Source organism: Myotis daubentonii, chromosome 5 (assembly GCF_963259705.1).
Source record: "Myotis daubentonii chromosome 5, mMyoDau2.1, whole genome shotgun sequence".
NCBI classification, from domain to species: domain Eukaryota; kingdom Metazoa; phylum Chordata; class Mammalia; order Chiroptera; family Vespertilionidae; genus Myotis; species Myotis daubentonii.
The window spans coordinates 32,793,274-32,816,281 of record NC_081844.1 but is presented as its reverse complement, the minus strand read 5'-3'; the positions used below and the strand labels follow the sequence as shown (position 1 = coordinate 32,816,281).

Genomic DNA, 23,008 nt, shown 5'->3' with positions numbered 1-23,008 from the left:
AGATCTCAGTCATCTTGTTTGCTGTAGGTGTTTAATAAATATTAGGTTGAAAGAGACTAAAGAACAGTTTTGACAATAGCGGATTTTTACAGTACTGGGAGCTAGTCCTGCAACCCTCAGAACAGCCAGCAGAGGGCAGTGCTTGCCAGGCCTGAGCTTAGGGACCTGGCCTGAAACTTGAACATCTGTGATCAGTTCCAGCTCCACCCTGAATCAGTTCCTTGATCTACAAACGACCCATCCACTTACCCACTCATTCATCCATCCCTCCTCCCACCCCATCCATCCATCTGTCTACCTATTCGTTCGATAAGCAGAGATGAAGGAACAAATTTTAGCCAGGATAGGTTTGGGGAGAATGGTAGGACAAAGTGAAAGGTTAGAATAAACAGCATGGTGGAAGAACAGAGAGGAGGCTGGTGTATTTGGAATACCGTGAGTAAAGAGGGGAGTGAATGGAAGTGAATTCCACAGGGGCCAGCTCAGGAAAATGTTTAACAACTGGATAGTGGGAGGGGGACACTCATTTGCCATCTTTGCCCATTTCTATGGTGTAAACATGCCCACTGTGGCTGATTTTGAGCTACCATTGTGACACTGAATGCAAAGTTGGGAAGAAATGTGTAGTAGAAGACCATTATAGACTGTCTCAGTCTGTTCAGGCTGCTATAACAAAAATAGCACAGACTGGGTGGCTTATAAACACGGGCCTTGATTTCTCACAGTTCTGGAGGCTGAGGTCCAAGTTCAAGGCGTCAATAAATTCAGTGTCTGGTGAGGGCCGCTTCCTGGTTCCTAGAAGGCACCTTTTCTCTGTGTCCTCATATAGCAGAAGGGAAGGGAGCTCTCTGGGGTCTCTTTTATAAGGGCACTTATCCCACTCACAAGGGCTCTGCCATCATGACCTGATCACCTCCCAAAGGCCCAACCTCTCAACACCATCACATTGGGGGTTAGGCTTCTAGATATGAATTTAGCAGTGGGGGACATGTTTAGAACATAGCCTATACTATTTCCACCACACTGACAATATATATAAATAACATCAAAAGAATGGTAAGACGGCCCTGGCCAGGTGGCTCAGTTGGTTGGAGTGTTGTCCAGTACACCAAAAGGTTGCGGGTTCAATCCCTGCTCAGGGCGCATACGGAGGCAACTGACTAATGTCACTCTCTCATGTTGATGTTTCTCTTTCTCCTTTCTTCTCTTTCTAAAATCAATAAACATATCTTTAGGTGAGGATTAAAAATATAAATAAATAAATTAAAAGAATGGTAAAACAAATGGGAAAAATTAGGTTTTTTAAAACTGTTTTTTTTTTATTGATTTCAGAGAGGAAGGGAGAGGGAGAGAGAGATAGAAACATCAATGATAAGCCCTAGCTTGTTTGGCTTAGTGAATAGAGCTTCGGCCTATGGATTGAAGGGTCCCGGGTTTGATTCTGGTCAAGGGCACAGGTCCAGGTTGTGGAGTCGATCCCCAGGAGGGGGCATGCAGGAAGCTGCCAATGATTCTCTCTTAAGTTTGATGTTTCTCTCTCTCTCTCCCTCTCCCTTCCTCTCTGAAATAAATAAAAATATATTTTAAAAAAACCAACATCAATGATGAAAAGAGAATCACTGATTGGCCACCTCCTGCACATCCCCTACTGGGTATCAAGCCTGAAACCTGACCAGGAATCAAACCATGACCTCCTGGTTCATAGGTCGACACTCAAGCAACTGAGCCACACTGGCCAGGCAATAGTAAGTTTTTGAGTATTGATTATTTTTACTTTAATTACAATTCGTTTAAAGGTATGTTTACAATTTGATTTTTAATACTGTGTTAAAAACCAGGTTACAGAATTCCTAAATATTTAACAATGAGCCCGTTTAGGACACCACTGGTTCCACATGTCTGTGCTCATCTTCAGGACACCATTGGTTCCATGTATCTTTGCTCATGTATCTTCCTGGGCCAGCCTGGTACCAGGTGCAACTTTGGAGCACCTGCCATCATTTGATTGGCCAGATCAAGCCAGGCTGTGTGTGCGCGCGCACACACACACACACACACACACACACACACCTGCGGGTCAGGGATACTCTTCCTAAGGTTGGAAGAATTCAACCTCACCCGACAAGGTGTGTTGACACAGGGAGGGATAAAGAATCTGAAAGAATGAAACAAGGAACTAAATGTGCCACTGTGGCCTTCCCAGAAAATAAAAACACACAACAGCCCTGGCTGGCTGGGTTGGTTGTTGGAGTGTTGTTCCATTCACCAAAGGTTTTGGGTTCACTTTCTGGTCAGGGCACATACCTGGGTTTCTGATTCAATCTCAGATAAGGTCTCGTAGGGGAGGCAACCAATCGATGTATCTCTCTCACGTTGATCTCTCTCTCTCTCTCTCTCTCTCTCTCTCTCTCTCTCTCTCGTTCTCTCTCTCTCTCCCTTTCTCCCTCTCTAAAAAGCAAACAAACAAAAATAACAACTATTGAGCTACGTCTGGGAAAAATTCCTTTTTCAGCCTGTGTGTGTTTCCTTTATTTTCACACTCTGCCATGCTCACAACGTTTCTGACACCAGACACGTGGGTTTTTCCCCAACACAAAGCAATTCTCTGTGACATCAGCTGGGAGTCTCAGAGCTCAACTCATTCTGACGCCATCTACCTGGAGATGGCATCAGACCCCACAGGTTAAGGGTTCAGTCCCATTAGACTACCCCCACTTGACGCCAATCACAAGTCCAGGTTGTCACCTGTGCTTCTGATTGACAGCCCATAGATTGGAGGCTGCAACTTCCTCCTTGGGTTCTATTAATTTGCTACAGCAACTCACAGAACTCAGGAAGACAGTTTACTTATTGTTTATTATAAAAGGATATGATAAAGGGCACAGTTCAATAGTCAGATGGAAGAGATGCGTAGGGCAAGGTATGGGGGAAGGAATGCAGTTTCCATGCCAACTCCAAGGCACAATTCTCTCCAAACCTCCATGTGTTCACTAACTAGGAAGCTCCCAAAGCCTTATATTTTGGAATTTTTATGGAGGCTTCCTCATATAGGCATGATCAATTATTAACTCCATCTCCACCTTCTCTCCTGTTCCTGGAGGATGGGGATGGGGCTGAAAGTTCCAAGCTTCTAATCATGGCTTGTTCTTTCTGGTGACCAGCCCCATCCAGGAGCTATGCAGAGTCACCTCATTAGAACAAAAAACACTCCTATCACCTAGGAAATTCCCAGGGATTAAGGAGCTCAGTGTCAGGCACCAGGGGCAGACACAAAATATTAGAACAAAAATGCTCCCAAGTGCTCTTATCACTTAGAAAATTATAAGAGTTTTAGGAATCTGGCTAGGAGCCAGGGGAAAGATTATATACAAACTAGAGGCCCGGTGCACAAAATTTGTGCACTGGGGGGGGCGGGGCAGGGAGGTGTCCCTCAGCTCAGCCTGCGCCCTCTCACAGTCCGGGAACCCTCAGGGGATGTTTGCCTGCCAGCTTAGGCCCGATCCCTGAGGGATTGAGCCTAAGCCAGCAGGTGGACATCCCTCTTGCAGTCCAGGATCCCTCTTGCAGTCTGGGACCCCTCGCTCCTTACTGCTCAGCTTGCTGCTCCTTAGTGCTGCTGCAGAGGCAGGAGAGGCTCCCGCCATGGCCGCTGCAATAGCCAGCCATGAGCCTAGCTTCTGGCTGAGCAGCACTCCCCCTGTGAGAGCACACTGACCACAAGGGGCAGCTCCTGCGCTGTGCGTCTGCCCCCTGGTGGTCAGTGCACATCATAGCGACTGGTTGTTCTGCTGGTCATTCCACTGTTTGGGTGATTGCATATTAGGTTTTATTATATAGGATATAATTTCACAAGGTACACTTTACATACCATAAAATTCACCAATTCAATGTCCAACTCAGTGGTTTTTAGTATATTTATAAAGTTGTGCAACCATCACTATTATCTATTTTTATAACAGTTTCATTACCAAGAAACAATAATGAAAAACAATAAACCCTATACCATTAACACTTCTCATCTCCGCCCCAGCCCCTGACAACCACTGACCCACTTCCTGTGTCTGTGGATTTACCTGTTCTGGACATTTCATATAAATTGAATCACACACCATGTAGCCTTTTGTGTCTGGCTTCCCTCACGGTCCATCCACATTGCAGCGGGTAGTCAGTGCTTCACTCCTCTTTATGGCTGAGTAATATCCCCACATGTGGATGGACCACATTGTGTTTATCCATCATGTGTTGGACATTTGAGTTATTTCCACTTTTTGGCCATTATGAATAATGCTGCTGTGAACATTCACGTACAAGTGTTTGTATAGACACACATTTTCATTTCCCTTAGGCATGTACCTAGCAGTGGAATTGCTGGGTCACATGATGACTCTATGTTTAGCCTTTTGAGGAGCTTTCAGCCTATTTTCCACAGCAGCTGCCCCCTTTTGTTTCCATCAACAATGTATAAGTGTTCCAATTTCTGTACATCCTCCCAACACCTGTTACCTGTCTTTTTTATTCTGGCCATACTAGTGGTATGAAGTCATATCTCATTGTGGTTTGATTTGCATTTCCCTGATGATTAATGATGTTGAGCATCTTTTCATGAGCTCATTAACCATTTGTGCATCTTCTTCGGAGCAATGTCTATTCAGATTTTTTGCTCTTTCTAACTTGGATTTATTACTTTATTTTTATTTTTATTTTTATTATTCAGAATTTTATTTTAAAAAAAACTTTATTTTCACAGAATACATTTCACATTAAAAATTCTCACAGTGGGAAAAATAACACTTTATTATTTAAAGTTTTATATTTGTGGATATTATTTTGGGACAAGTAAAATGAACATATTTGAGGAGTTAAGTCTCAGTTTAGAACATGTAATACTTTGATACCTCTACAGGGGTACCTCTTCCCTGCATGGAACTTCTCTATATTCAGAAGTTCTCCAGGCTCTTTTACCCAGGCTTTAGAAATTAGTAATGTGAAATATTAGCATTTCCTAACTTTAAAGTTTCCCAAAGACATATAACCATCAGTGACTGGTATCAACTAAACAAAGGGGGAAAGTTTTCAAACATTAAGTGCTGCATAAGTTTCTGCAGTCTTTACTTATGACTTAATAGTTTTTCCTTTCTCCATAACTCCTAGGACAAATAGAGCAGTTTGATTAGGTATTGAGAGTAATAAAGCTGAATTCCCCTTAAGAGTTTGGTAAATTATAATGCGAAAGCTCATATATAATGTTCAGTTACATTGTGAGTCTTGAGAAGCTGGAGGACAACCTCATTCACTCGCCAGAATGTGGAATTCTGTCTCACAATTTCTTGGATACAATTCCTCTCAAACCTTTTCCTCACAGATTAAATTCTAAAACTAGCCAAGTGATTCGGAGAAGAGATTTATCTCACCAGTGGACTTATCTGTTATTTCCTCCTTATTGTGAGATGAATGGCATGACAGAGCAGAGGCAAAGAGGTGTACAATCAATTTTCAAGGTAGTAAGTCAAGAAGGTCAGAGCTTCCACAGCATGGCAACAGCTTTGCAGATGCCCACGTTGTGATAGTTGAAATAACAAAGCCCAGCAAAGGTGAAAGCCGAGAGTGCCAAGAGGCCTGCCTTGGCAGCTTTCTGCAATGCATCCTTTTGAACATAGTCAGTAACAACTTGTCCAAGGCCCCAATGACTATGGAGAGAGAGGACCACAGCCAGGGAGTAGTCCGTCGCAGAAGGAGGATTCAAATACGCAGCTGGAAGTAGGCCCAAGAGCAAAACACTGACAACCCTCTCACCAGTCCAGTGGAGAGACGCAGCCTTGGAGCCAGAATGGCGGCTGGGTGACAGGTGAATGTGCTGTATTCCACACCCTCCCGGGGTAGGTTGGTCCTGGAGAAATGCCGAGATTTGAGCAGGTCTGACCACTGGGGTTCGGAGGAAGAGAGCTCGGCCTCCTCGGGCACCGCAGAGGACACTCAGCCTCCACACGCTCGCCATCTCGCTCCTCGGATTTATTATTATTAAGTTGTAAGAGTTCTTTATATATTCTAGATACATGTCTCTTATCAGATATCTGATATGCAAATATTTTCTCCAATTTTATGGGTTGTCCTTTCATTTTCTCAATGGTGTTCTTCGAAGCACAAAAGGTTTTCACTCTGATGATGTGCAATTTGTCTGCTTGCGCATACTTTTGGTGGATGAGTGCTCTCATATCTCTTGGTTATCCAGGACTGGAATCACTGAGTCATGGGTATGAGTGTGTTCATTTGTTTTTTTAAATATATATTTTATTGATTTTTTACAGAGAGGAAGGGAGAGGGATAGAGAGTTAGAAACATCGATGAGAGAGAAGCATCGATCAGCTGCCTCCTGCACACTCCCCGCTGGGGATGTGCCTGCAACCAAGGTACATGCCCTTGACCGGAATCGAACCTGGGACCCTTGAGTCCCCGGGTCGATGCTCTATCCAGTGAGCCAAACTGGCTAGGGCCGAGTATGTTCGTTTTAATAGTTGATGCCAAACAGTTTTTCAAAGTGTTGTAAGAATTTACAGTTCCAGCATCAGTGGGTGGATGTTCTGGCGCTATTTGTTCTCACCAACACTGGTTTAGTCAACAATGATTGTTTAATGAATATGTGTCCATAAGGTGGTTGTAAAGGTTCCCATCTGGCAGATGAAGAACTGGGTCTTAGAGAGGGAGGTGGCTTGCTCTGGTCACCCAGGTCAGTGGCATGAGCCATCTGGCTCAGAGTCAGAAAACGCCTTTTGCTTCTGCCTTTGAAGGGTGGAGTCCTTAAGGCTATTTCTGGTAAGTGATTGGGCACTTCTGGCCCCAGACACACCAGTTAGGCTTCCTCAGGCCCCTGGTGGCTGGGGAAGGGGTCCCAGCAATGAACCCATCATCTCACATCACCTAAGGTCCTGACAACCACAGACACTAGGTCTGCAGGGAGGACGTGGACAGGATGGCAACTCCTGTCAAGAGAGCAATGCAGCCCCATGGTTACAGTGTCAGCCCTAACTATGCATTAGGGGTCAGGGATTCAATTCCTGGTCAAGGGCACATACCTCAGTTGCAGGCTCAATCCCCCGCCCTGGGTCAGGGCGTATCCAGGAGGCAGCCAATCAATGCGACTCTCTCACATCAATGTTTCTCTCTCTCTCCCCTTCTCCCTTCCTCCTTTCCACTCTCTCTAAAAAAATCAATAGAAAAAATACTCTCGGGTGAGGATTATTAAAAAACAAAACAAAAAAACAGCAGTGCAAGTCGGACCACCAAGGAGGTGATTAAGGAGCCTGGAAGGTTCTGGTCCTAGCCAACGCTCCACCAGGAACTCAACCTAATAGCATGATCCTGGGCCTGGCTTTCCCCAGTTTTAAGTGGGATTATGATATTCCCTATTGTCCTAATCTCATGAGAAAAAGGGCAATGGTGTGAATTATGTTGACATTGATAATAATAATGATCATATTTATTGTTTATGGTGTCTCATTTAATGCCCACATATGGTTCATGTAAAAATCAAAGGCTCAGGATCCTTGTCTAAAATATAATCACTAAAAAGGCAGAAGTGGGAATTTGAACCCACTTACTAGTATATTCCACCAGAGGGAGGCTCTGATTGGGCCACTAAGTAACCAGCCAGTTCTGGGCCCCCTGATAGGCTGCTTCTCCAACCTATGGCTGGCTGCTATGGGCAGGCAGCCAATCCCTGTCAAGTCACATGATAACAAATATGACAATGGGGCTCCCAGGAAATGTGTGTGGCCAATTTTCCAAAAAACTGCTTGGCAGGTACTTGGGTTTCTGGGTAGGAATGCCACCTAAAATACAGAACTGCCCAATTAAACCAGATAAACGCTGAATAATGTTTAGTGTAAGCACGTCCCATTTGGGACCTACTTACATGAAAAAAATTGTTCATTGTTCATCTGAAATTTAACTCTAACTGGGAATCCTGCATATTCATTTGCTAAATCTGGTGACCCTGTTTCCAGGGATTCTCCACTGCAGACAGTACACAGGGAGGAAAGGGAAAAAGGATAGAAGGGAAAAGCTAATGAGGAAATTTGTTCCTGCATAGGGACTAAACCTGTAGGTGGTTGACCCAGGCCCCACTTGCTCCCACCCATATCGCACGCAGCCGCACCCTCTCTCAAGACCCTTCCTTTCTTTCCTCCCATGAAGAGGACAGTTGAAACATGTCTTATTTCTCTCTTCTGAGCCTCACAATACCCAGTGGAATGTCATCAGAACAAATTTACTGACACAATTATACTAATTCAAGAACTCTGGCTTGTCCAACATTACTTAGAAAAACTGAGTCTAAAGACCTGCGATTAGTAGCAGCTAATTCCAGCTTCTTTCTCTGTTTCAAAAATAGCCATTTCCCCATCACTGTCCCCTTCACTGGTAAAACACATCTAATAAAGACCTCTAGGGACACAATTATGGTCCTAGAAAGTTAGGTTTATTAACTTGTTACAGCAAAAGAGACCACATGTAGAGGAAGTATGGGGCGATGGGGTGTCTTAACTGAAAAAGAGAAATAAAGAGAGAGAGAGAGAGAGAGAGAGAGAGAGAGAGAGAGAGAGAGAGAAATTATAGGAGTACTAGAGGCCCGGTGCATGAAATTTGTGCACTGGCGAGGGGTGGTGGTCCCTCAGCCAGGCCTGTGCCCTCTCACAGTCTGGGAGTCCTCAGGGGATGTCTGACTGCCAGCTTAGGCCCGTTCCCCACAGAGAGCGGGCCTAAGCAGGCAGTCGGACATTCCTCTCACAGTCTGGGACCCCTCGCTCCTTTCCTCCCACCTGCTCGCTGCTCCTTACCACTCAGCTTGCTGCTCCTTAGCGCTGCTGTGGAGGCTAGCCCTGGCTGAGCGGGCTCCCCTTGTGGGAGCGCATTGACCACCATGGGGCAGTTCGTGTGTTGAGCGTCTGCCCCCTGGTGGTCAGTGCGCATCATAGTGACTGGTCGTTCCACTGTTTGGTCGATTTGCATATTAGGCTTTTATTATATAGGTTAAGCTCATGCTGCCTACTTGAGAGAGAACTTTCGTTCTTCATAATGACATTGTAATGTCGCTGATTCATAGGAGCTTTAAATTAATTCTGTGGAGCAGGACACCAGAATTATTAGTGTTCTTTTTTTAAAAATATGTTTTTGTTGATTTTTACAGAGAGGGAGAGGACAGAGAGCCAGAAACATTGATGAGAAACACCGATCAGCTGCCTCCTGCATGCCCCTTACTGGGGATCGAGCCCCCAACCAAGGTATATGCCCTTGACCAGAATTGAACCCGGGACCCTTCAGTTCCCAGGCCAATGCTCTATCCACTGAGCCAAACCGGTCAGGGCTTAGTGTTCATTTTTATCTAAGATCTTTACTTATCTAATGTTCTTGGTCCTACTGAAACATTTCAGTATACAAAAATACTGCAGTGTTAATACCCAAGAGAAAATCCATCATCATGTGTATGCTGGTCATTATGATCAGTGTGTTACAATTTTTAAAAATAACCTATCATAAAAATAAATTAATTAATTAAAACAAACTATCATGCCCTTCAAAAAAAGATTATAGATTTTTTTTTGAAAAGTAGAGTTTAAGTAATATTTACATGGAACATAGTTTGATAGGCTCAAAGCTAGGCAGAGCTGTGAATAAAGAGGTTGGCACTAAACTTGGGCTGAGAAGCAGATGCAGGGTCCTATTTCCTTGGAAACTACCAAGTGGAGTACTGTGTCTAGACATCCTTTATTTTGAAGTTCTGCACCTGGGTCGGACATCCAGGCTGCTTCTCTGGGTCAAAGGGACCTACAGGGTCAGACCCTCCAGGCATGAGTAAGATGTTACTTTCTCACCAAGGGGATGGAAAACAAGAAAGTTTCTGACAGTCTATGGCTTTAGAGAACAATGTCTCCTGAATACGTTAATATCCTTAATGTGATTAACAAAAGCCATTTGTATAGACTCACATGACATATCCCTGACTCATCACATAGAACACGTAAAAGTCCACAACATCCAGAACCTGGATCTTGGTTTCTAACCATTCTCCAATAAAAGGAATCAGAGCTCCATGGAGAAATGGCTGATTCTACATTATGGAAAACAGTATGGAGTTTCCTCAAAAAGTTAAATAAGGAACTGCCATTTGACCCAGAGATCACACTTCTAGGAATATATCCTAAGAATCCCAAAACACCAATCAGAAAGAATACATGCACCCCTATGTTCATAGCAGCACAATTTATAATAGCTAAGATTTGGAAATAGCCCAAGTGTCCATCAGTAGATAAGTGGATAAAAAAGCTGTGGTACATTTATACCATGGAATACTATGCAGCAGTCAAAAAGGAGAATCTCTTACCCTTTGAGACAGCATGGAGGGATCTGGAGAGTATCATGATAAGTGAAATAAGTCAGTCAGAGAAAGACACGTATCACATGATCTCACCATATGTGGAATCTAAGTAACAAAATAAACTGATGAACAGAGCAGATCCAGAGTCATGGAAGCATGGAACAGTGTGTGGAATCTCAGAGGGAAGGCAGGGGAGGGTGGGTGGGTGGGAGATAATCAACCAAAGACCTTGTATGCATATATGATTAACCCATAGATACAGACAATAGGGTGCTGAAGGCCTGGGGTGGTGGTTGGGGATGGGCTGGAGAGGGTGAATGTGGGAAAATGGGGACATACGTAATACTTTCAACCATAAATATTTATTGTTTTAAAAGGAGAGAGAGCCCTAACCGGTTTGGCTCAGTGGATAGAGCGTCGGCCTGCGGACTGAAGGGTCCCAGGTTCGATTCCGGTCAAGGGCATGTACCTTGGTTGCGGGCACATCCCCAGGAGGGTGTGTGCAAGAGGCAGCTGATCGATGTTTCTCTCTCATTGATGTTTCTAACTCTCTATCCCTCTCCCTTCCTCTCTGTAAAAAATCAATAAAATATATGAAAAAAAAAATAAAAGGAGAGAGAAATGACTGACTCTAGACTGGAGCAGGAAATATACAAGATGAGCCTGGAGCAGCTTGTAGAACCAAAAAGTAAGTGTTAAAAAAAATCCACACAGCTGAAACCGGTTTGGCTCAGTGGATAGAGCGTCAGCCTGCGGACTGAAGGGTCCCAGGTTTGATTCCGGTCAAGGGCATGTACCTGGGTTGCGGGCACATCCCCAGTGGGAGGTGTGCAGGAGGCAGCTGATCGGTGTTTCTCTCTCATCGATGTTTCTAACTCTCTATCTCTCTCCCTTCCTCTCTGTAAAAAATCAATAAAATATATTTTTTAAAAAAATCCACACACACACACAAAATCTACCACAATGATGGGGATATGTCAAAGGGACACAGGAACCAAGCTCATCTTGACCTTCTGCTCAAACCAGCATAGTCTGATCAAGAAATATGGCCTCAATATGTGCCCCCAGTGTTTCTGTCAGTGGGCTAAGGATATAGGTTTCATTAAGTTGGACTAAGGGAACTTCCTTGAATGGGTCATTCAAGATACAATATCTACCTTACTGCAAAAATTTAGAAACTTCAATAAATAAAAAGAAGACATGACCACTAAATGTCATACAGTACTCTGGATGGGATCCGGAAACAGAAAGAAGACACTGAATAGACAAATTCATAGAAACAGAAAGTGCATCGTGGGTTCCAGGGGGTGGGGGAGGGGAATGGGAAGTTAAGTGTTTAATGAGGACATAGTTTCTGCTTGGGAAGATGAGGATGTTGGTAATGGTTGCACAACATTGTGAATGTACTAATGCAACAAATATGTACACTTAAAAGGGTTAAAATAATAAAATTTGTCATGTGTATTTTACAATTTAAAAAACAAACAAAAGTAAGAGACTCTTAAGAATCCTATGGGATCCCCAAGTGGAGGGGGAGGCCGGACCGGGAGCCGAGCAGCGGCGGGGGCGGTAATAGCGGAGCTGGTGCAGGGGCAGAGCGCTCTGGTGGGGATGAAGGCCGAGGGCTTCGTGGACACCCTAGACCGGGTCCGGCAGATTCCTGCTAAAATTGATTCAATTCCTCACTTGGATAATTCCACACCTCTAGTGGGCCCCTCTGTGTATGGATATGGAGTACAAAAACAGCCCCTGGATGGTGGAGTGGAGCTCTCTGGAGAAACCGAGATGGCGGCATAGGTAAACACTGGAAATTGCTGCCTCCCACAACAAATTCAAAAATACAACGAAAAGACAAAACGGACATCATCCAGAACCACAGGAAGGCTGGCTGAGTGGAAATTCTACAACTAGAAGGAAAGAGAAAAGCACACTGAGACTCAGAGGAGGTGTGGAAGTGCAGAGGTACGGAGGTGCATGCAGCAAGGGCTGGCAACTGAGGACGTGGCTGTCTTTTTGAATCGGGAGGGAGTCACAAGCCCCCGACTGCTCTGAACTCCAGTTCCAGGTGAGTCTCTGGGGACCTAGACTCATGGGGAGAAACTGGACTGTCTGGCAGCAGGCAGAACTGGGAACTCGAGGGTGGCTTTCTCTCAGAGGTGCTTGCAGCGATTACCGGGACACTGAGACGTCGGCCCCTTAGGGCAGGACTGAGGAGCAGCCACAGCTGTTTGCTCCACCCTGTTGATTCCCTGAGACCCCGCCCCACCCAGGCTTAGGCAGAGGCTTTTGCATATGAATGCCCTGGCCCTTTGCAATCTGAAAATTACCTAACAAATTGCAGCTGGGCCAGACAGACCCAGAACTTCCAAGAGAAGGTCCAAGGCCCCATAGCATCTTGCATTGATTCACAGCTGGGCCTCATCTGGGCACCTCCAAACCCCAAACAAGGAAGGGGAATCTGCAAATCTCTTCATAGCTCCTGCTGGGTAGCCTCAGGCAGAGGCTAAATTAGCACCTCCTTAGATCCAAGAGCCAGTGTACCCAGTGGTCAGAGTGGGACCATCCAATTACAACTCCTCAGATCCTTAAGGGACACACTCAGGGGGCAGACTCAGTGAGCACCAAAGCCCCACTGAAGCAAGTCTTGCCCCAGAAGGCTGTCTCCAGCACAGAAGTTCTCCCACTGCAGACACAGCTGATTCTCACAGCCAATTGGCCTGGAGGTCAATTCCTCCCAGTGATACCTACAACAATCAAGGCTTAACTACAAGACTGTGCACAAAGCCCACAAAGGGGTGCACCAAGAGTGTCCACCTCAGGTAATTGGGGAGGCTAGCCCCTGGGCCCTATAGGACACCTAGCACACAAAGCCACTCTACCAACACAGAGAAGCATAAAAAATGTGGAGACAAAGAAACAGGTCACAAATGACAGAAATGGAGGAAAGCAAATGACTGGATATAGAGTTCAAAACCACACTTTTAAGGTTTTTCAAGAACTTTCTAGAAACCGCCGATAAATGTAGTGAGACCCTCAAGAAATCTAGTGAGACCCTCGAGATTATGATAAAGGACCAACTAGAAATTAAGCATACACTGACTGAAATAAAGGATATTATGCAGAGTTCCAATAGCAGACTAGAGGATCGCAAGAATCAAGTCAAAAATTTGAAATATGAAGAAGCAAAATACACCCAACCAGAAAAGCAAAATGAAAAAAGAATCCAAAAATACGAAGATAGCGTAAGGAGCCTCTGGGACAGCTTCAAGCGCACCAACATCCAAATTATGGGGGTGCCAGAAGAAGAGAGAAAGGAAGATATTGAAAACCTATTTGAAGAAATAATGACAGAAAACTTCCCCTACCTGGTGAAAGAAATAGACCTACAAGTCCAGAAGCACAGAGAACCCCAAACAAAAGGAATCCAAAGAGGACCACACCAAGACACATCATAATTAAAATGCCAAGAGCAAAAGACAAAGAGAGAATCTTAAAAGCAGCAAGAGAAAGACAGTCAATTACCCACAAGGGAGTACCCATACGACTGTCAGCTGATTTCTCAACAGAAACCTTGCAGGCCAGAAGGGAGTGGCAAGAAATATTCAAAGTGATGAATGCCAAGAACCTACAACCAAGATTACTTTATCCAGCAAAGCTATCATTCAGAATTGAAGGTCAGATAAAGAGCTTCACAGATAAGGAAAAGCTAAAGGAGTTCATCATTACCAAACCAGCATTATATGAAATGCTGAAAGGTATCGTTTAAGAAGAGGAAGAAGAAGAAAAAGGTAAAGATAAAAATTATGAACAGCAAATACATATCTATCAACAAGTGAATCTAAAAATCAAGTGAATAAAAAAATCTGATGAACAGAAAAATAAATAAATAAAATAAAATTGATTTTTAGTGATAGATGGAGAGAGAAACATTGATGTGAGAGGGAGACATTGATTGGTTGCCTCCTGCATGTCCCCGAGGATCAAGCCCACAACCCAGGCATGTGCCCTGATCGGGTAACCTTTTGGTGCATGGGATGATGCTCAACCAACTGAATCACACTGGCCAGTGTCAATAAAACTTTATTTATAAAAACAAGGAGTGGCCCTAACCGGTTGGCTCAGTGGATAGAGCGTCGGCCTGTGGACTCAAGGGTCCCAGGTATGATTCCGGTCAAGGGCACGCACCTGGGTTGCGGGCACATACCCAGTAGGAGATGTGCAGGAGGCGGCTGATTGATGTTTCTCTCTCATGGATGTTTCTAACTTTCTATCTCTTTCCCTTCCTCTCTGTAAAAAATAAATAAAAAAAATATATATAAATAAAATAAAAACAAGGAGTGGGATGGATTAGACCCTGTCTTAAACCAACCCTCCTTAGGAGAGAAGGAATGGGCCTTTAAAACATCCCAGAAGGGCCTCAAGGTCTGGTGGCTTTCATCCTTATCCTTTCACTGCCATTAGAACATCATGATGTACAAAAGCCTGGCTCACCTACTGTGGGATGAGACCACAGACAGCAGGGATGAGCCCTTTAGATCAGTCAGCCTGCAAGTGGCTTACTAAATGACCTCACATATGTGAGTGGTAAGACTAGCAAAACTGCCCAGTTGGGCCCAGTCCAAATTGCTGAGCTACAGAACAAGAAGTGAATTGAACAGTGGTTGTTTAAATCCTAGTCAGGGGGACAGGGATGTGTGCTCTGATAGCTCTACCAGGAAGCCCTGCAAACTCACATGGCAAAGGGTGTGGATGTGCACAGACCTATTGCAGGGAGACTTGCATAGTCGGGAGCAGCAATTTCCTCCTCCCTTCCACTGCCGACCACTGTAATGCGCTTCTTGAGTCAGGAAGAGCCTACTTACATGCAAGCAAATTTTAAGTATGTGTACACATATACTTAAATACAAGCATCAGCTTGTTCTGAGTCTTTTTTTTCACCCAACATCTCATCATGTCAAGCACATCTTTCTCCATGTGGACATCTTTCCAAAGTTAAGTCTGCTGAATGAGCTTAAACTCTGCATACAGATTTATAATCCTTCTTTCCTGCTGACACAAAGGCATCTGTGCCTCCAGTGCTGCCAAGAGTGATCTCATTGACCCCAGGATGAAACAAATGAGGCCACAGGAATACAGTAAAGGGGACACTCACAGGGTTCTAGATTTCTACGGCACTAGCCTACCCTTGTCTGCAAAGCTGGTCTGGTCAGTGTGAGTCCATGTGCTACCTCTGTTTTGTTTTGTATTTGAATTATGTAGATTTCAGGTGTACAATTCTATAATACATTATCTGCATATTATATTGTTTAATTGCAACAAAATGCACATAACATTTATCATCTTAACCATTTTTCAGTGCACAGCTCAGTGGCATTAAGTGTTGTGCAACCATCCCCACCATCCGTCTCCAGAACTTTCTCATTTTCCCAAACTGACACTCAGTCCTCATTAAACACTAACTCCCTTTCCCCAGCCCCTGGCACCAGCTACCCACAGTCCGTCTCTATGGATTTGACTCTCCCAGGGACCTCCTACGAGTGGAATTACACAGTATTTGTCCTTTTATGTCTGGCTTATGTCACTGAGCCTAACATCCTTAAGGTTCATCCACCTTGCAGCATAGGTCAGAATTCCCTTCCTCTTTATGACTGAATAATATTCTAGTGTGTGGATGGGCCACATTTTATCCATTCATCTGTTAATGGAAATTTGTGGTGTTCCTGCCTTTTGAGTACTGTGAGTGATGCTTTTATAAATATTGTGGTACAAGCATCTGAGTCCCTGTTTTCAATTCTTTTGGATGAATACCTAGGAGTGGAATCAGTGGACCATACGGTTTAACTACGTTTAACTTTTCCAGGAACTGCCAGACTGTTTTCCACAGTAGCTGCACCATTTACACTCCCACCAACCCAGACCTGGTTTTATGTTATTCTTTTTATTTGAGGGGTGACATACATACAAAAAGGATACAAGTGCACTGACCTTAAGTGACTAGCTTAATAAATTGTCTCCCTCTCTCAAAGTAACCACCACCCAGACCACAATATAGAACATATGCAGCCTCCCAGAAGTCTCATTTGCCCCTTCCCAGCCAACACCCCCAGAGACGACCTGTCTGACTTACCACTCATTGGTTTTTCCTGTTTTTGAACTTTGAATAAGTGGAGTTACAAAGCAAGTCTTGTCTTGTTGTATTTGACTGCCTTCACCTAACCACGGGGTGACATTCATCTAATCCAGTGTGTGTGTGTCAGTAGTTCCCTCCTTTTCAATGCCACGTGGTGTCCCTTTGTATGAAGATACAATTTATTCCATTCCTCTCTGGAAGGACAGTCAAATCGTTTCCAGTTGCTGGCTATGCTGAATAAAGCATTGCGAACATTCTAGTGCAGGTCTTTCAGTGGTGAAATGGAAACTTATTTTTCTGGCGTGTACCCCCATAAGGGAAACTGCTAAGACATGGAGTCCGTGTAGTTAGCTCTTGTGGGTCCTGCTGAACAATTGTCCAAATGGCTACTCCAATTTTCACTCCCACCAACAATGCATGGGAGTTCTGATGACTTTCCATCCTGGCCAACACTAGAGATCAGTCTCTTTAATTTTGGCTCTTTGGGGGAGAGGACTGTCCACCATGCTTTAAAAGATAATAGTGACCAGGGAGGTGATCAGGATTAACATCATCAGTCGTAAGTCCTGTTGATGGCATGTACCCTTGATGTGACCTGATGAGAAGAGCGTTTTATCTGCTTGGGTCCAAATCCCGTAACGCCAGTCTAACCGTAAGAAAAATGTCAGGGAAAAAAATCACAAATTGAGGGACAAAATACCTGACCAGTATTTCTCAAAACCTTCAAAGTATCGAAACCCAGGAAAGTCTGAGAAACTGTCACAGTTTAGAGGAAGCGGGGACAGAAAAAGATGCTAGGAAAAAACTAAGGATGTTCAAATAAAGTCTGGACTTTATTTTACTATTATTTTTAAAAACATTTTTATTGATTTGAAAGAGGAAGGGAGAGGGAGAGAGAATTGTTGATTGGCTGACTCCTGCATGCCTCCCACTGGGGATCGAGCCCACAACCTGGGCATGTGCCCTGACCGGGAACCCAACTGTGACCTCCTGGTTCCTAGGTCAACACTCAACCATCTTTTTAAAAAAATATATATATATATTTTATTAATTTCAGAGAGGAAGGAAGAGAGAGAGAGAGAGATAGAAACATCAATGATTAGAGAATTATTGATTGGCTGCCTCCTGCACGTGCCCCACTGGGGATGGAGCCCGCAACCTGGGCATGTGCCCTTCACCAGAATCGAACCTGGGACCCTTGAGTCCGCAGGTCGACGCTCTATCCACTGAGCCAAACTGGCTAGGGCTCAACCATCACTTTTTGATGTTATAGCACAACTAGGCAAGTGGTAGTTTCTTTTCCCCCCCCCCTTATTTTTATTTTATTTTCAAGTGGTAGTTTCTTTTTTCTAATTCTCACCCAAGGATATTTTTACATTGATTTTTAGAGAGAGTGTAAGAGAGGGAAAGTCAGAGAGAAACATTGATGTGAAAGAAACACATCAATTGGTTGCTTCCTGCACCAGGACCTGGGCTGGGGAGGAGCCTGCAACTGAGGTACATGCCCTTGACTGGAATTGAACCCGGGACCCTTCAGTCCCCAGGCTGATGCTCTATCCATTGAGCCAAACTGGCTAGGGCTAAGGTCTCGACTTTAGTTAAAAAATCATGTATCTAGATTGGTCGCTTTGTTTCCACAAATGTATCATACTAATGTGGCATGTTACAAATAAGAGGAGCCCTGGCCGGTGCGGCTCCATGGACAGCGTCAGCCCTCACACTGAAAGGTCGTGGGTTTGATTCCCAGTCAAGGGCACATTATCTGGGTTGCAAGCCTATCCCAGGCAATCGATTAATGTGTTTCTCACATCGATGTTTCTCTCTCTCTCTCTCTCTATCTCTCCCCCGCCCCCACCCTTACCTCCCTTTCATTCTCTCTAAGAATCAATGGAAAAAATATCCTCAGGTGAGGATTAATTAAAAAATAAAATAAATAAAATAAGGGGAAATGGGTACAGGGCCTGCAGGTATAGGAACACTACCCAATCTTTACTGCTTTTTGGTAAAGTGTATTTCTCAAAGATAATACTGTAGCCCGATTGGTGGTTGAGCGTTGACCTGTGAAGTAGGAGGTCATGGTTCAATTCCAGGTCAGGGCACATGCCCGGCTTGTAGCTCAGTCACCATTGGGGGGCGTGCAGAAGGCAGCTAATCAATGATTTTCTCTCATCATTGATGTTTCTATCTCTCTGAAATCAACTAAAATTTTTTAAAAAATATATATTTATTGATTTTTTTACAGAGAGGAAGAGAAAGGGATAGAGAGTTAGAAACACCAATGAGAGAGAAACATCGATCAGCTGCCTCCTGCACACCCCTTACAGGGGATGTGCCCGCACCAAGGTACATGCCCTTGACCGAAATTGAACCCAGGACTCCCCAGTCTGCAGGCCGACCTCTATCCACTGAGCCAAACCAGCTAGGACGGGATGTATGCATTTTACAAGCAATAACAAAAGATTGTTCCCAGTTCCTGGGCAGTGTGAGTTGTGAGCAAGGAGTTTGCTCTGGAGCTGAGAACAAGACAATAGGGGAAGTGTGACATCTCCTGAAGTATTTAGAGCAGTGGTTCTCAACCTTCTGGCCCTTTAAATACAGTTCCTCATGTTGTGACCCAACCGTAAAATCATTTTCATTGCTACTTCATACCTGTAATGTTGCTACTGTTATGAATCGTCATGTAAATATCTGATATGCAGGATGGTCTTAGGCGACCGCTGTGAAAGGGTCATTCGACCGCCAAAGGGGTTGCGACCCACAGGTTGAGAACCGCTGATTTAGAGCCATAGGAGAGGATGGGCCAGGTCACTTGGGAACTCACTCCAACACGACCGCTGCCTTGACCTTTTCTGTTGGATACGACTGTTTTGAGAGTCCAACAGCCAAGCATCTGTGTCTTGTACCTGAGGACACCTCCAGGACTGTGTAGGGTAAAAATGCCTGGGAATTCATACCTTCATCAAGTCCACCCCCAAAGAACTGACAGGAGTTGGTAGAGAAGTGCCCCGGTTCCCTCGCCTTCCCCCAGGGGGCTAATTCCAAGGTGTGTGCACAGTCCCTCTGATGGTGAAGCTCCAATTGCCCCTGTGGCAGCAGGCCTGAGACGCACCCTTTTTTGCTGCCTTCTCTTCCTTTGTGTCACCGCCCACCACACCGTGCTGCTGTCTGCACCTCTCAGGTTAATAACCTGCACTCAAGCCCTTCTTCTTAGCATCCCCAGGGAACTCAACCTGCGATGGGGCTGTGACCATAATGAGAGGAAATACTCTGGAAAGAGATGCCCAGGGGGTGGCAGACAGACCATCATAGCTGGGGTCCAATTCCACCATTTCATGGAGTGGCAAGTAGGATGGGCATGGCACTTGTCATTTCATCCACGAAGCTTGTCTGAGCCCCACCGGGCTGCTCCATTCCAGGTAATCTCAGGGTATAGAGGTGACCGGGAGAGAGTCCCTGCCCTCACTGGATTCTGCAGGAACCAACCAGTCAGAATAATGTGAGAGCTGGGTCTCCCGATGTTGGGACCGGGCCATTCTCTGTGGGTGTGACCTGGGCGCTGTGGGGTGTTGAGCAGCATCTCTGGCACCCACCCACTAGATGCCAGAGTACTGACAGCCACAGATGCCCTCAGTAGCCCCTGGAGCAGTCACCCTGGTGAAAACAGCTGTGCGGAAGCTGCCAGTATGGCCCCGGGTGATCTCAGCCTCTTTAGGGTCAGTGCTTTAACGCTCCCTGCGACAGGACCCCTGTACAAGTTACATCTTCCAGCTCGTTGTTCGCTGTCCTCTCTAGAGCAGGAACTCTGCGAGGACGGGCATCCGCATCCACGCTCTTAGCTGTTATGTCCCCAGCACTCAGATGAGTGTCAGCTATGTAGTAGGTACTTAATACACACTAGTTGGATAAAGAGTTGAACAAAGGCATGAGTGGATGAATAAATAGAGGGTTACAATGAAGGAAGGAAGGAGGGGAAGAAGTGGTGGATGGAAGATCAGGAAAGGGTGTATCCTAAATGGAGGGACCCACCGTCCAGTTTGCCTGGGACCAAGAGGTTTCCTGGATTTCTAGTCTGAAGACTGAGACAGTGTTGGGCAAACTGAGATGGTTGGTCACCCTACCTACCGGCAATAACAACTACAACAGCAAGTGTGACAGCACATAACTGTTATTGATTAGGCACTGTTCTAGCACTTTCTATATTAGTTCACTCAATCCTCACAAACATTCTGATGTCGGGACTGTTAGTAGCAGCTGTTTGTCAGAGGTTAAGTGTTTTACCCAAGAACCCAGGCAGGGAAGGGTGGGCCAGGCCTGGAAATAGGGAGATACAAAGCATATCCTGGGACCTGGCCTTGCTGGGAGAGGTGCAGGAAGGTTCTGGAGAAAGGGAGGTAGGTGACACCAGAAGGAGGAGAGGAAGGAAAAATATTCTATGCAGGCGAATAGCACTGTTACCAAGCCAGGGCTTGCTTTGACATCCCTCACGGGGAGGAGTTAGACAGGAGCAGCTGCTGGGAGCTGCCGGAAGCCGGTCCATCCTTGCTGCTTGACACAGTCGCTGCAGGGAAGAAACACCTGCACAGCATATGTTTCAAGGGACCTGGCGTATATGACATACTGTTCTTAATATGTTTGCTCCCCTTCTTGGTGCTATGTGTTTTAACCAAGGTCACCTCTCTGAGAACGGTTGTTTCCTCAGGTAGGGATTTTCCCCTGAAGTTAGGGAGGGAATAAAACCCCTTAACTAAGTGCAAGGCGGGTAGTTAATCACTTTAATTACGAACAATCACGCTTAAGCTACATAATCTTTACTCCCTGGAATGGAGATAAGAAACGCCCTAACCTATGGAATAGAAATTGATAGGATTAAAATCAACTGGAATACATACAGATGTAACAAGACAGTAACACACAGAGCCTGGCTGGAGATCCTGGCTAGAACCTGGCTAGAGAACCTGGCTAGGCTGCTGATCAACTGAACGCTGTCTCCGAGTCATTCCTTCTTCGCCAACTCCGTCCACACCTTTGGGAGCCCCTGGACCTGCTGGGGCAGGACCTCAACAGGGAGCCACTCTCTGATTGGCTGCCTGCGTGAGGGTCTGAGAGGACCCTGGGGTCTCTGCAGAAAGTGAGGGGAAGTAGAGAAGGGGAGGAGGGAAGAAAGAAGGAGGAAGGGAGGGAAGAAGGAAGAGAGAAAGAGGAGAGGGGAGGGAAGGAGGGAGCCGGAGATGTGAGGGAGGAGGAGAGAGAGGGAGTTTCCTGAGCCACTGGCTCCAGCTGCTATGTTTTGTGGGATGAAAGCTTAAAATAGCTCCTAGTTCAGGGAGCCTGGGAGCCAGGGAATCCAACTGACTGGCTCCTCTCCCTGGTAGGAGGAGGGGCAGCTCTGAGCTTTGGATTTCTCAGGCTGGGGAGGGCATATTGAGCAGGGGCAGAGCAGGGACCCCAAACTCCCCGTGAGTCTGACATGCTTGCAGGTCCTTAATTCACAAAGCTGAACATTCCCAGCTGTGAACATCCCTGTGTAACCCCCACCCCCCACTCCAAGATAACCACTGACTTGAACCAAGGCCAGTGGGCCCTGGTTGGGATTTCACACACATGGAAGCAGCTACATCTCCTCCTTCAGATCTGGTCCTTTTCTATCAGCATTGCTGGTAAGAATCACCCCTAGGAGTGTGTGTGCTGCTGTCAGAATTCCACGGGGCTACACCCTCAGCCTTCCCACCTCAAGCCTATGTGAACTTGGGTGCTTTGCTGCACATCTCTGGCCCTCAGGCACCTCCTCTGGGGAGTGCAGGATCACCTCCCTCCCTGGGCAGTTGTGACACTTACGCGAGATACTGAAAAGACAAGCGGTTGGGTCCCTAGCTGCACAGATCCAACATATATAATACATATGCAATATATTCACACACACATGTACATATAAGCAATGCACATACACAGATATATAAATATATAGCTGGCAATTGTCACAGTCAGGTAGCTGTGTTAGTGAGGATGTCCAAACAGCATCCCTGGAATGTGTGCGTGTGCATGTACATGCATATGTACATATATATAATACATATACACACCTGTATATAAGTATGTGTGCAATATACCATATGATACACACATAATATATACACACATACATATATACTATATATACCTACATGTCTATAAAAGTGCTTATGTATACTATATATGTATAAATAGCACATATTTATACATATATACAGTATATGTAAATGTCAGCATGTAGATACATGTTTATATGTATAATATACACATATATACCTATACACACATAAATATATAGGTGTGTATATACAGTATGTTTACATGTATAATATATACACCCATATACAACATACTCGTATATACACACATATACACTATGTATAGATGCACACATAAATATGTGCGTATATTCGCTACGTATACACATGTATACACACTATTACACACATACAGGTGTAGAGTTTTACATAAAGGTGTTGGCTCACCTGATGGTGCTGCCA

The 23,008-nt window shown here is 45.0% G+C and overlaps 1 protein-coding gene across 1 annotated transcript; it reads right to left on the bottom strand.

The window, feature by feature from the left end:
- Positions 1-4,716: 4,716 nt before the first annotated feature.
- Positions 4,717-6,028, bottom strand: LOC132235245 (succinate dehydrogenase [ubiquinone] cytochrome b small subunit, mitochondrial-like). Its single transcript, XM_059697286.1, has one exon. The coding sequence runs from the start codon at positions 5,993-5,995 to the stop codon at positions 5,516-5,518; it is 480 nt and encodes a 159-aa protein (XP_059553269.1). The 5' UTR covers positions 5,996-6,028; the 3' UTR covers positions 4,717-5,515.
- Positions 6,029-23,008: the final 16,980 nt, after the last annotated feature.